This window comes from Haematobia irritans, chromosome 2 (assembly GCF_050003625.1).
Source record: "Haematobia irritans isolate KBUSLIRL chromosome 2, ASM5000362v1, whole genome shotgun sequence".
Lineage (NCBI taxonomy): Eukaryota > Metazoa > Arthropoda > Insecta > Diptera > Muscidae > Haematobia > Haematobia irritans.
This window is the reverse complement of record NC_134398.1, coordinates 51,016,717-51,029,053: the sequence shown is the minus strand read 5'-3', so window position 1 is coordinate 51,029,053 and position 12,337 is coordinate 51,016,717. Positions and strand designations below refer to the sequence as shown.

General features: G+C 37.2%; 1 protein-coding gene across 1 annotated transcript in view; it reads right to left on the bottom strand.

The window, feature by feature from the left end:
• Window positions 1-4,023: 4,023 nt before the first annotated feature.
• Window positions 4,024-12,337, bottom strand: part of LOC142224265 (uncharacterized) — a 196,271-nt gene continuing 187,957 nt past the window's right edge. Inside the window, exons 4-5 of the mRNA XM_075294036.1 lie at window positions 11,364-12,189; window positions 4,024-7,029 (exon numbers count right to left, since the gene is read on the bottom strand). Of these exons, the coding sequence (XP_075150151.1) occupies window positions 4,556-7,029; window positions 11,364-12,189 (3,300 nt within the window). The 3' untranslated portion in view covers window positions 4,024-4,555. The remainder of the gene's footprint in view (window positions 7,030-11,363; window positions 12,190-12,337) is intronic.

Sequence of the window (12,337 nt, the reverse complement as noted above, 5' to 3'; positions counted from 1 at the left end):
AATTTCGACAAAAATTTCCATAGAAATAAAATTTCGACAAAATTTTCGATAGAAATAAAATTTTTACAAAACTTTCTATAGAAATAAAATTTTGACAAAACTTTCTATAAAAATAAAATTTTGACAAAATTTTCTATAGAAATAAAATTTTGACAAAACTTTCTATAGAAATAAAATTTTGACAAAATTTCTCATAAAATAACATTTGACGACATTTTCTATAGAAATAAAATTTTGACAAAATTTTCCATAAAATAAAATTTTGACATTTTTTATTATACCCTCCACCATAGGATGGGCGTATATTAACTTTGTCATTCCGTTTGTAACACATCGAAATATTGCTCTATATATTCTGGGTCGTGGTGAAATTCTGAGTGCACGCAAAGAAAAAAAACGTTTGGAAAACGTGTACCGAAAACGTTTTTCTTTTGTTAGAGTTTTTTGAATTGCTTCGAAAATTTTAAACTTTTATCACCAAAAAAATTCGTTTGTTACAAAGTTTTTATTTTTTCAATAAAAAAAGTTATTTTTGAAACAACAACAGAGTCCATTTCGTTTATATCAAACACTCTTCTTTTCTGACTTTTGGTCTTTAATAAAACACATTGTACAGTTCAAAATTTAATATAGTACAATGTAATGTTGAACATTTTTTTCGGAATCTTCCGAACATATGTAGAATGTATGTAAAAAAAAAAAAAAACTTTGGTCGAAGCAGGGATCGAACCCTCGACCCTTGGCATGAGAGTCAGACGTAGCAACCACTGCTCCACGGTGCCAAACTAAATGTTTGTTTCTGTTAAATAAACTTTGTTTATTCGGTTCGTGGGCGCCGCAAGCTATGCTATATAAATATAACTTATATGGATATTTATCTCTTGATGACCATAACAGGTACATAGCTCAGTGGTTAGTGTGTTGGCTTACAAAGTGCATGGTCCGCGGTTCGATTCTCCGTCCAGGCGAAAGGTAAAAAATTTTAAAAATTTATAAAATCGTATAATTTCTTCTACATTGTTTGTATTACAGAAAAAGGTGCTAAGAACTAAAAATCTTCGAGGAAGTGAGAAAGATGTGAGGGAAAATGCAATTAGCCAGAAAAAAATTTTTTTTTGAGTTAGTCTTTATGAAATTGTTTTTACATCCTGGAAAAGAATAAACGTTTATCACAAAAGGTATATACTTTTCTTCCAAATACACTTCCTTACAGCGAAAAGCAAATGAGAAACGAACTTTGTTTGTCTAAAATTTCGTTTGGGAGGAAAGAATTATTTTTTTGCGTGTGGATCTGAGCATGTCCGTCCATCTGTTGAAATCTAACTTCCGAACGAAACAAGCTATCGACTTGAAACTTGGCACAAGTAGTTGTTATTGATGTAGGTCGGATGGTATTGCAAATGGGCCATATCGGTCCACTTTTACGTATAGCCCCCATATAAACGGACCCCCAAATTTGGCTTGCGATTGCTCTAAGAGAAGCAAATTTCATCCGATCCGTCTGAAATTTGGTACATGGTGTTAGTATATAGTCTCTAACAACCATGCAGAAATTGGCCCATATCGGTCCATAATTACATATAGCCCAATATAAACCGATCCCCCGATTTGGCTTGCGGAGACTCTAAGAGAACCAAATTTCATCCGATCCGGCTGAAATTTGGTACATGGTGTTGGTATATAGTCTCTAATGACCATGCAAAAATTGGTCCACATCGGTCCACTTTTACGTATAGCCCCCATATAAACGGACCCCCAAATTTGGCTTGCGATTGCTCTAAGAGAACCAAATTTCATCCGATCCGGCTGAAATTTGGTACATGGTGCTAATATATGGTCTCTAACAACCATGCAAAAATTGGTCCACATCGGTCCATAATTATATATAGCCCCCATAAAAACCGATCCCCCGATTTGGTTTGCGGAGCCTCTAAGAGAACCAAATGTCATCCGATCCGGCTGAAATTTGGTACGTTGTGTTAGTATATTGTCTCTAACAACCATGCCAAAATTGGTCCATATCAGTCCATAATTATATATAGCCCCCATATAAGCCGATCCCCAGATTTGACCTCCGAAGCCTCTTAGAGGAGCAAAATTATCCGATCCGATTGAAATTTCGTACGTGGTGTTAGTATATGGTCTCTAACAACCATGCAAGAATTGGTCCATATCGGTCCATAATTATATATAGCCGATCCCCAATCACACAAAAATTGGTCCATATCGGTTCATAATCATGGTTGTCACTCGAGCCAAAAATAATCTACCAAAATTTTATTTTCATAGAAAACATTGTCAAAATATTATTTCTATAGAAAATTTTGTCAAAATTTTATTTCTATAGAAATTTTTTTTCCAAATTTTATTTCTATAGAATATTTTGTCAAAATTGTATTTCTATAAAATTTTTTTTTCCAAATTTTATTTCTTTAGAAAATTTTTTCCAAATTTTACTTCTATAGAAAATGTTGTCAAAATGTTATTTCTATAGAAACTTTAAACTTAATTATATACGTATTTAATCGGCCTTTTTAGTTTAATATATACCACGTATGGACTATGTGGTATATATTACGGTGTTAGGAAGTTTTAAGATACCTTGCCATCGGCAAGTGTTACCGCAACCAAGTAATTCGATTGTGGATGACAGTCTTCAGTAGAAGTTTCTACGCAATCCATGGTGGAGGGTACATAAGCTTCGGCCTGGCCGAACTTACGGCCGCATATACTTGTAGAAATAAAATTTTGAAAAAATTTTCTATAGAAATAAAATTTTGACAAAATTTTCTATAGAAATAAAATTTTGACAAAATTTTCTATAGAAATAAAATTTTGACAAAAAAAAAAAAAAAATAAATTTCTTTAAAAATTTTAATTTTCGTGTTATTTTATACGACCCATTGTGAGTTTTCCCTTTTGGTAGATGTAGTCCCGGTGTCCATAAATAAGTGTACGGAATATGATATGAACTGGTACATATAGCCCCATATAGACCGATCTTCCAAATTGACTTCTTGATCGTCTAGATATCTCCCATTTGCCTGGAATTCAAAATCTTTTTTAGGCCCATTTTCCTACTGGATTTTCTGAATAATTGCCAGCTTCAAATTCTAGGATTTTAATATATGTATATTGTTTGCATTTTTTATTTAAAGATTTTTAAACATTTTTCATATTTATCTAAAATTTAATTTAATAAAGTTTTCCATAAAATAACATTTTGACAACATTTTCTATAGAAAAAAAATGTGTACAAAATTTTCGATAGAAATAAAATTCTGACAAAATTTTCTATAGAAATAAAATTTTGACAAAATTTTCGATAGAAATAAAATTCTGACAAAATTTTCGATAGAAATAAAATTTTGACAAAATTTTCTATAGAAATAAAATTTTGACAATACTTTCTATGGAGATAAAATTTTGACAAAACTTTCTTTAAAAATGAAATCTTTTACCAAATTTTCTATAGAAATAAAATTTTGACAAAATTTTCCATAAAATAACATTTTGACAAAATTTTCTATAGAAATAAAATGTTTACAAAATTTTCGATAGAAATAAAATTCTGACAAAATTTTCTATAGAAATAAAAATTTGACAAAGTTGTCTACAGAAATAACATTTCGACAAAATTTTCTATAGAAATAAAATTTCGACAAAATTTTCGAGAGAAATAAAATTTTGAAAAAATTTTCTATAGAAATAAAATTTTGAAAAAATTTTCTATGGAAATAAAATTTTGACAAAATTAAATTTCTTTAAAAATTTTAATTTTCGTGTTATTTTATACGATCCATTGTGAGTTCTCCCTTTTGGTAGATGTAGTCCCGGTGTCCATAAATAAGTGTACAGAATATGATATTAACTGGTCCATATAGCCCCTATGTAGACCGATCCCAATTTGACTTCTTGACATCTCAATTTTTATCCGATTTGCCTGGAATCCAAAATCTTGTTTAGGTCCATTTTCCTACTGGATTTTCTAAATAATTGCCAGCTTCAAATAAAATTCACGGATTTTAATATATGTATATTGTTTGCATTTTTTATTTAAAGATTTTTAAACATTTTTCATATTTATCTAAAATTTAGTTAGTTTTAAATTAAAAGAGAATAGGTATAAACTAAATTTTTGTTTTTGTTTATAGAGAACTTCTTAAAATCGTAACGCATATACTACGTACATATATATAAAGTTTAGGGTATTTCTTAAAAATTAACAAAATATTTTGAGAAATACTAGGAAGATGTTTTTATTTATAACTAAAATGATTGCGTTCTTAAATAAAATCAATAAAATTAACCAAAAATAAGGGGTTGAAGAAAATTTTGCAAAAAAAAAAAAACATAATACAACAAAAAATTGCTACAAAATTTTCAAACTTGAAAAAAACACTTATCTGCACTCAATTGCTTTCAACAATTATTAATCTTATAAAAAATTTTACAAATTTTTTGCTAATGTAAAAAAGTTTGCAACTTTTTTTTCGCAAGGCTTCCCCCATTCCACAGGAGACAGTGCTTCATTTTTTTTTGCTTTGTCTTCGTATCACACAAATGGTCCATCAAAATAAATTTTACGCTTGGAAGCCAATGATGTTTTGCCATTGACAACGGCAGCATTTTCTATGAATTTTTCAAAGTTGGCCAAATTCTTTTTGATTTTCTTAGCCTTGGCAACAATGATGGGATTAATGGCCTCGTTAGGGTGAGGCGTTTTTAGATTTTCCACTTCTTGCCCTTCGGTTTCATCCATTTCATCGGAATACTCCTCATCGAGATTATATTCATCAGCTGTGTTTATTAGATTTTCACCATCCTCTTTGATATCGGCCAGCAGGGAATTGGACATGACACCATTACCCAGAATTTCGGGGCCCTTATTGCCATGATCCGTTTGGGAATTTTTACCATATTCCACATCCAGATTGTACCAATCAAATTCAGCCTGCAGTGGTAAACTATTAAGAGATTCTGTTGTTTCCAAGGATTTGGAGGTAAATGAGGCAGCTCCATTACCAGAGTTTTTACCCGAACCCGCTGTAGGAGTTATGGGAGAGCTGGGTAAACTAAGGCGTTTATTGATTTCTTGCAAAATATTTGGCATGTGTTTACGTTTGTATTGCTGTTGTTGATAGTTACTTCCCGGAGAAATTGGAGGTCGAAGGCAGGCTGGAGAATTTTCCATTTTGGGCGATTTGAGGGAAGGAGAATGTATGAAATTCCCATTCACCACCGTAGTAGTGGTGGAAGTTAAATTCAATTTTAAAGCATTGCGATCAGGGTTTTTACTGCCAGTTTTATTGTTAGATGATGATAAGGCCATTATACCAACTGGTACTTTATTACTAGCCTCATTTTTGGGAGTCATAACCAAATATTCGTTTTGCTTCAATGCCGATTTTGGAGCAATAATAGCGGCCACATTTGGTAACTTTGGTATATCAGCGAAAATCTCTTCAATTTCTTCAGTCTTTTGGGAATTGGCCTCCGACACTACTGTGGCCGTGTCCAAATCATTATCGTTCTCTACCACCGATTCCAAATCGCGCTCGGATAGTGGCACCCGATGAATATCAGCTCTTATCTGAACACTAGTAATACCCACATTGACCTCGGAGATTGAACAGTAGTCCGGTTCGACCATTGTTTCCCCATCATTGGTTGCCTCTATTATTTCATCAGGAGATTCGTCCAATTGTTGTAAAGATTTTTTGAATTTCAAGAGATTGGCAGGTTTTGGCGGCAATGCTGGTGGTAACTTACTATTCTTTCCTCCCTCACCGCCACATAGATTTTCTTGGGACTTGGAATTGCCATTGGCAGCGATGGTGGACTCCATATCGACATACAAATTGGAGGAATTCAGTTCGGATCCTATGGGCTCATATTCATTGCTGTAAATACTTTCGTAATTGAAAATATCTAAACGTTCTCTTTCCTCCCCCTCCTCCTCCTCCTTATCTATCATTGCCGGAGAATGAGTTATGTAAGAGGAGCTCATAGAGTTCACCTGATAATTTGAGATCATATTTCTTGGTTTCATCATTCCATCAGCATCTTCTTCATCTTCTTCGGTCTCATCATTGCGTGGCACATGGACCATACTGTTTTTGGTAGAGAAATGAACACGTTTGCGGGTTAAAGTACCATTGCGTGAATTGGGAGCAGCACCATCGCTAGCACGGCTATTGTTTCGATTAGTTTTACGATCACTTAAAGAGCTACGTCTAGGTAAGGTTGTTGTTGTCGTCGTTGGCGTCGCCATCGTTGTTGTCGATGCCTTCGAATTTTTAGGTGTTTGAGATCTATCTTCTATACCCTCCATGGATTGTTGCAATAGAATTTGATTAACACATTCCAGTACAGGGTTTACTGCCCCCTGGCCATAGGATTTCGAGGCCACAGAACCTGCGGTAATCTCCTCCTGATCAGAGGCACTAGCATACCAATCATCCGTCGATGTCTCATAGATTTGTTTTGGTGATGCCTCGGAGAAGGCTTCCAAAGCTCGTCCTCGTACAATTTTTAATTTTCCCATATCTTGGTTGTTAGCACCAGCATTATCGTCCTCATCGAAATCTTCATCTTGCGTAGGTGAAAATATACCATCGTCTTCTTCGAGGGCATTACTCATATCACTGGCCTTACTGCATGAGCTTTTGGAACTTTTCGTGCTAGCCCTAGAATTGGAACGTGTCACCGATGATGAGGATGTATCTAAGCCGCTGTGTTCCTCTGAATCACGTTCACTCTCACATTTGACGCCATGCATACGTTCAATAGTTCGCGAATAGATATTTTCACGTGAGTCATCACGACTTATGGTGCTGGGGTATTCTTCGGAGTTATTGTCATCGCCTTCCAGTGAGGGATCATCGATGTTCATGGCACGCGAACGCATATAGTCGCGAAATGTGCCGGAGGTTCGTTTACTAGTATATCGTACACTACGTCGGGCTCCAAAGAACGATGATGAGACGGTGTCATCACTCGAAGAGCCATGTTCAGTGGTGGGATCATCTGGAATTAGAAGAGAGAGAGAGAGTGAAAATAATTGAACAGAAAAAGAAGAAATCTCAAAAAACCTAAATGAGAAGTTCAAAACGTTGGCATCCTTAATGTATATTAAGTTGCAATCCGATGTGGATAAATTTGGGAAAAAGACATGATCCCAGTATCTTTTGAAACCTTACAAAAACTAATCGTCTATTACCGCTTTTGTGCTAATCTCCTACAAGTTTTTACAACAATTGGCCCGTTAAATATTCCTACAATCCTTCTTACCAAGTTGGCCCAATCTCGTTATTGTATTTCTTCCCAAAAGTCGATATCTTTTGCAATTTTTTTTGAAGCAAGCCAGTGTTCCCATATGTTCCCTATTATGTCTTTCATCCTCGCCTTACACCCCGGTTCTACCAACAGTCACACTTAGGTCTGTCCTCAATTTTATATGAGCGTTCAATACTCTACTGATCGCCGTCTGAATTTTTATAAGTAGTCCCAAGGTTTGATCTGTTTCCGGTTTTCTTGACATGTGCAAGTTTACTCCTGAAGTGCCCTGGCTTATGTCGTCAGGTTATTGGCTATTTCATGTCCCGTATGCCCTGGATCCAAGATACGAGTCTTACAGTTGCATTCCAGCACGGTATCTCCTTCTGTTATTCTTGTATTCATTCGACTATGTTTCGTGGCGTCCTGTTCATGCTGAGTCAGTTAACACATTCCATTTTAGCTGGGACTTCCGTTAGAAGCATCGGTCCGGCAAATAAAAGAGAATATCATTATCTAGTCCAAACACGTGCAAAAGACTAATTGGTCAATCAAAAGACCCATCCTATATAACTAACAGGGACCCACCTCTGTGTAATGGTTAGCACGCCCGCCTTGCATATAAAGGGTTCCAGTTTCGACAACTCCACATAGTTTTTCAGCGGTGTATTATCCCCTCTCAGTAATGTTGGTGACATTTTTGAGTGTTTAAAAACTTCTATAAGTGGTATCACCATAATGTGGAACGCCGTTCAGACTCGCCCATAAGAAGGAGGTCCTTGTCATTGAGTTAAACATGGAATCGGTCAGCTCTGATAAGAGAGAAGTTCACCACTGTGGTATCAAAATGGACTGAATAGTCTACTTGAGTCTCAAATAACGGGCTGGCACTATACCTAACCGCATCTACCTCTAGAAATAGAGATGCACATAAACTACATGAGAATCCCGACAAGGTAGTCAATCCAATACTTCTGACTGAAGCTGGACTCAAAACTAACGTACTCCAAGCAACGGAAAAGAACTGATATGATATCGGGACGACTGATATGATATCGGGACGACTGAGCAGCCTAATGGCAAACATTGAAGGCCCTCTTACAAGCAGCAGAATGCAACTTACTCAAGGAGATGAGTACCAGCATACTCCTTTATGGACGTGAGATCTGTGCGTCGATCCTACAGAGGCAAAATAGGGCGAACAAGGTATTTTTAGTTCAGACATCAGCAGCTCTCCGAATCACTCCATAATATGGAACAGTATCAGCAAGAACTATACCAATAGATCTCCAGAAAATTTACCAAACAAGTATTCGAAGCCAAGCAACAAAGCCCAACAAATTTGAAACGGGACATCCAACAAGAGTCCAGGGATAAATGCCAATAAAGATGGAGAAATGAGACAAAGGGTAGATGGACATATGGTAATCCTAGTAGGTAGTCAATCAAATACTTGTCTGAGGCTTAACTCAAAACCAACGTACTCCAAGCGGAGAAGGCTACTCAGGGAGATGAGTCACAGCACACTCCCTTATGGATTTGAGATTTGGGTGTCGATCGTACAGAGACAAAATAGGGCAAAGAAGCTGATTTCAGTTCAGAGAATAAGAGCTCAATGTCACTCCATCATACCGAAAGTATCAACAGCAATGACCCCAATAGACCTCCAGGAAATTGCCAAAAAAATGTATTCGGACGACAGACATCAAGGCGCGACAAACTTGAAACGGCACATCCAACAAGAGAGCAGAAGGAGAGCGCATCGGAAAACGCTGCTGCGATATCGGTGCGACTGCGCAGGCTAATGGCAAACATTGGAGGCTCTCTTTCAAGCAGAAGAAGGATACTAATGGAGATGGGTTACGGCATACTTCTTTATGGATGTGAGATCTTTGTGTCGATCCTAAAGAGACAAAATAGGTTTAACAAGCTGCTTTTAGTTCAGAGAACAGCAGATCTGAGAATCACTCCAGCGTACCTCATAGTATCGGGAGATGTGGCATCACTAATAGAAGGAACGGTCCTTCTGACCTACAAAAGTAACAGGTTGGCTGAAAAGTCCCCGGTCTGACACATAGATGATGTCGCTAGTGTTAAATGCATATTATTTTTAAATAGTACCAACCTTCAAATGATTCATGTTAAAATTTGACGTCTGTAAGTCAATTAGTTTGTGAGATAGAGCGTCTTTTGTGAAGCAACTTTTGTTATTGTGAAAAAAATGGAAAAAAGGAATTTCGTGTTTTGATCAAATACTGTTTTCTGAAGGGAAAAAATACGGTGGAAGAAAAAACTTGGCTTGATAATGAGTTTCCGGACTCTGACCCAGGGAAATCAACAATAATTGATTGGTATGCAAAATTCAAGAGTGGTGGAATGAGCACGGAGGACGCCCGAAAGAGGTGGTTACCGATGAAAACATCAAAAAAATCCACAAAATCATTTTGAATGACCGTAAAATGAAGTTGATCGAGATAGCAGAGGCCTTAAAAATATCAAAGGAATGTGTTGGTCATATCATTAATCAATATTTTGATATGCGGAAGCTCTGTGCAAAATGGGTGCCGCGCGAGCTCACATTTGACCAAAAACAACAACGTGTTGATGATTCTGAGCGGTGTTTGCAGCTGTTAACTCGTAATACACCCGAGTTTTTCCGTCGATATGTGACAATGGATGAAACATGGCTCCATCACTACACTCCAGAGTCCAATCGACAGTCGGCTGAGTGGACAGCGACCGGTGAACCGTCTCCGAAGCGTGGAAAGACTCAAAAGTCCGCTGGCAAAGTAATGGCCTTTGTTTTTTTGGGATGCGCATGGAATAATTTTTATCGATTATGTTGAGAAGGGAAAAACCATCAACAGTGACTATTATATGGCGTTATTGGAGCGTTTGAAGGTCGAAATCGCGGCAAAACGGCCCCATATGAAGAAGAAGAAAGTGTTGTTCCACCAAGACAACGCACCGTGCCACAAGTCATTGAGAACGATAGCAAAAATTCATGAATTGGGCTTCGAATTGCTTCCCCACCCACCGTATTCTCCAGATCTGGCCCACAGCGACTTTTTCTGGTTCTCAGACCTCAAAAGGATGCTCGCAGGGAAAAAAATTGGCTGCAATGAAAAGGTGATCGCCGAAACTGAGGCAAAGCCGAAGGAGTACTACCAAAATGGTATCAAAAAATTGGAAGGTCGTTATAATCGTTGTATCGCTCTTGAAGTTGAATAATAAACGAATTTTGACAAAAAAATGTGTTTCTCTTTGTTAGACCGGGGACTTATCAGCCAACCTGTTATTCGAGGTCAAACAACAAGGCGCGACAAACTTCACATCGGATATCCATCCAAGAGACATGGGGCAAATGGCAAGAGCGATAAAGAAACGAAACAAAAATGCAGGTGGACACACTTATAACCGACATACAATTATGTCGAGAGAGAGAGAGAAAGAGAACATGGTCAAGTGACATATTAAATATGTTAGATGCTCTCTGCCCACGGAAAATAGTTTCTGAATAGGGAATAGGTCACAGGGAGATGGGTTTTTAGCCGGTATTGGTCGAATAGGATGGAGTTTGGTACATGGGTGGACAAACTTTCAGCTGCATAAAGCAATTTTCCAACACATACACCCCGAGAAAATGGCCATTAGGAGTTGCCATAGATTTAATCTGGAGCCACCCTGGTGCAATGGTTAGCATGCCCGCCAACCTCAGTTTCTACCGAAAACCAAAAAGTTTTTCACCGGTGGATTATCCCCTCTCAGTAATGCCGGTGCCATTTCTGACTGTTTCAAAGCTTCTCTAATTAGTTTCACTGCAATATGGAACGCCGTTGGGACTCGGCTATAAAAAGGATGTCCCTGCAAACTATGTATTTTAGAACGTGGTTTCTTTACTTATCGAAGGGATTTAAAATAAATAACGACATACCATAAAAATCACGCTACTGATATCAAACGTACCAAACATACGATTGCCAAAGTTTTAAATGAGGTCTCCAAAGTCTATGGAACAAATCATGAGTATCTGAACTACTCCAATTAAGCTAAATGCATATTTTTCAGAGTGTTTTAAAACTTACCAACATTCCTATTGCCACTGACATCTTTCAGGATGCCACCACTATTACTACCGCCTGCTGCAGCTGTCAGGGTGGTTTGTGTACAGCTCTCTTGCACCTCAATATCATAGAATTGCCTCCGGCAATTAATGCATTGCAGGGCTTCCAAAACTAGACAGTCTTCAAGTAAATCCTTCGTTTCACCATCATTCTCTGCTTCATCATCCTCTACCACGCCCTCATCACGGGTACATGCACTAGCTTCCTCTTGTAGGCGGGACATTTTCTTACGGAAAGCACGATTTTGTCTTACCAAACGGCATATTTCGACATCCTTATCTTGGAGCCGTTGATTAACCGATTTCATATCTGTCTTCAATTTCGATTCGAAGCATATTAAAGATTTGACCACACAGGCTAATTCTTCGGAACGTCTTCGTTTCTCTTTGGCTAATTCACGTTGCAAGAGCTTATTTTGTTGCTCATAATGGGTTAACATTTGTAAAAGTTTACGTCGTTGAACTTTGTCATGGTGGGATGGTGAGTTTGTGGTTGCGGTGATCGTTGTAGATGACGTTGCAGATGTTGAAGTGACCGCAACTGATGTTGGACTTTGTGTTGATTTTGAATTTGAAATGTTTCCGTTATGGGATGAAGATGAAAATGACAACAGCTGTGAGAGTGGAGTTTTTTGGGGTTGTGGTGTCATTGCTCCTTTTTTACGTTCCCTTTTTGATAGGCAATCACCAGATGATGAATTGGACGATGAAGATCTATGCAGATCGATTACCTTGAAATTGGGTACTAGAGGTGTTGTCAAATTCAGGGTTATGGAGTTATCGGTAACCTAGAAAGAGAGTGAAAAATGTTCTTGGATTAGATTAAGCTTTTATGGTTTTATCTTTAACAATAAATACCCGCATTATTGGTTTGGGGGAATTTTACGTTTATCGATTTTCCTCAAATACGTTCTTTGCTTATCAGTGTTCTTCTTT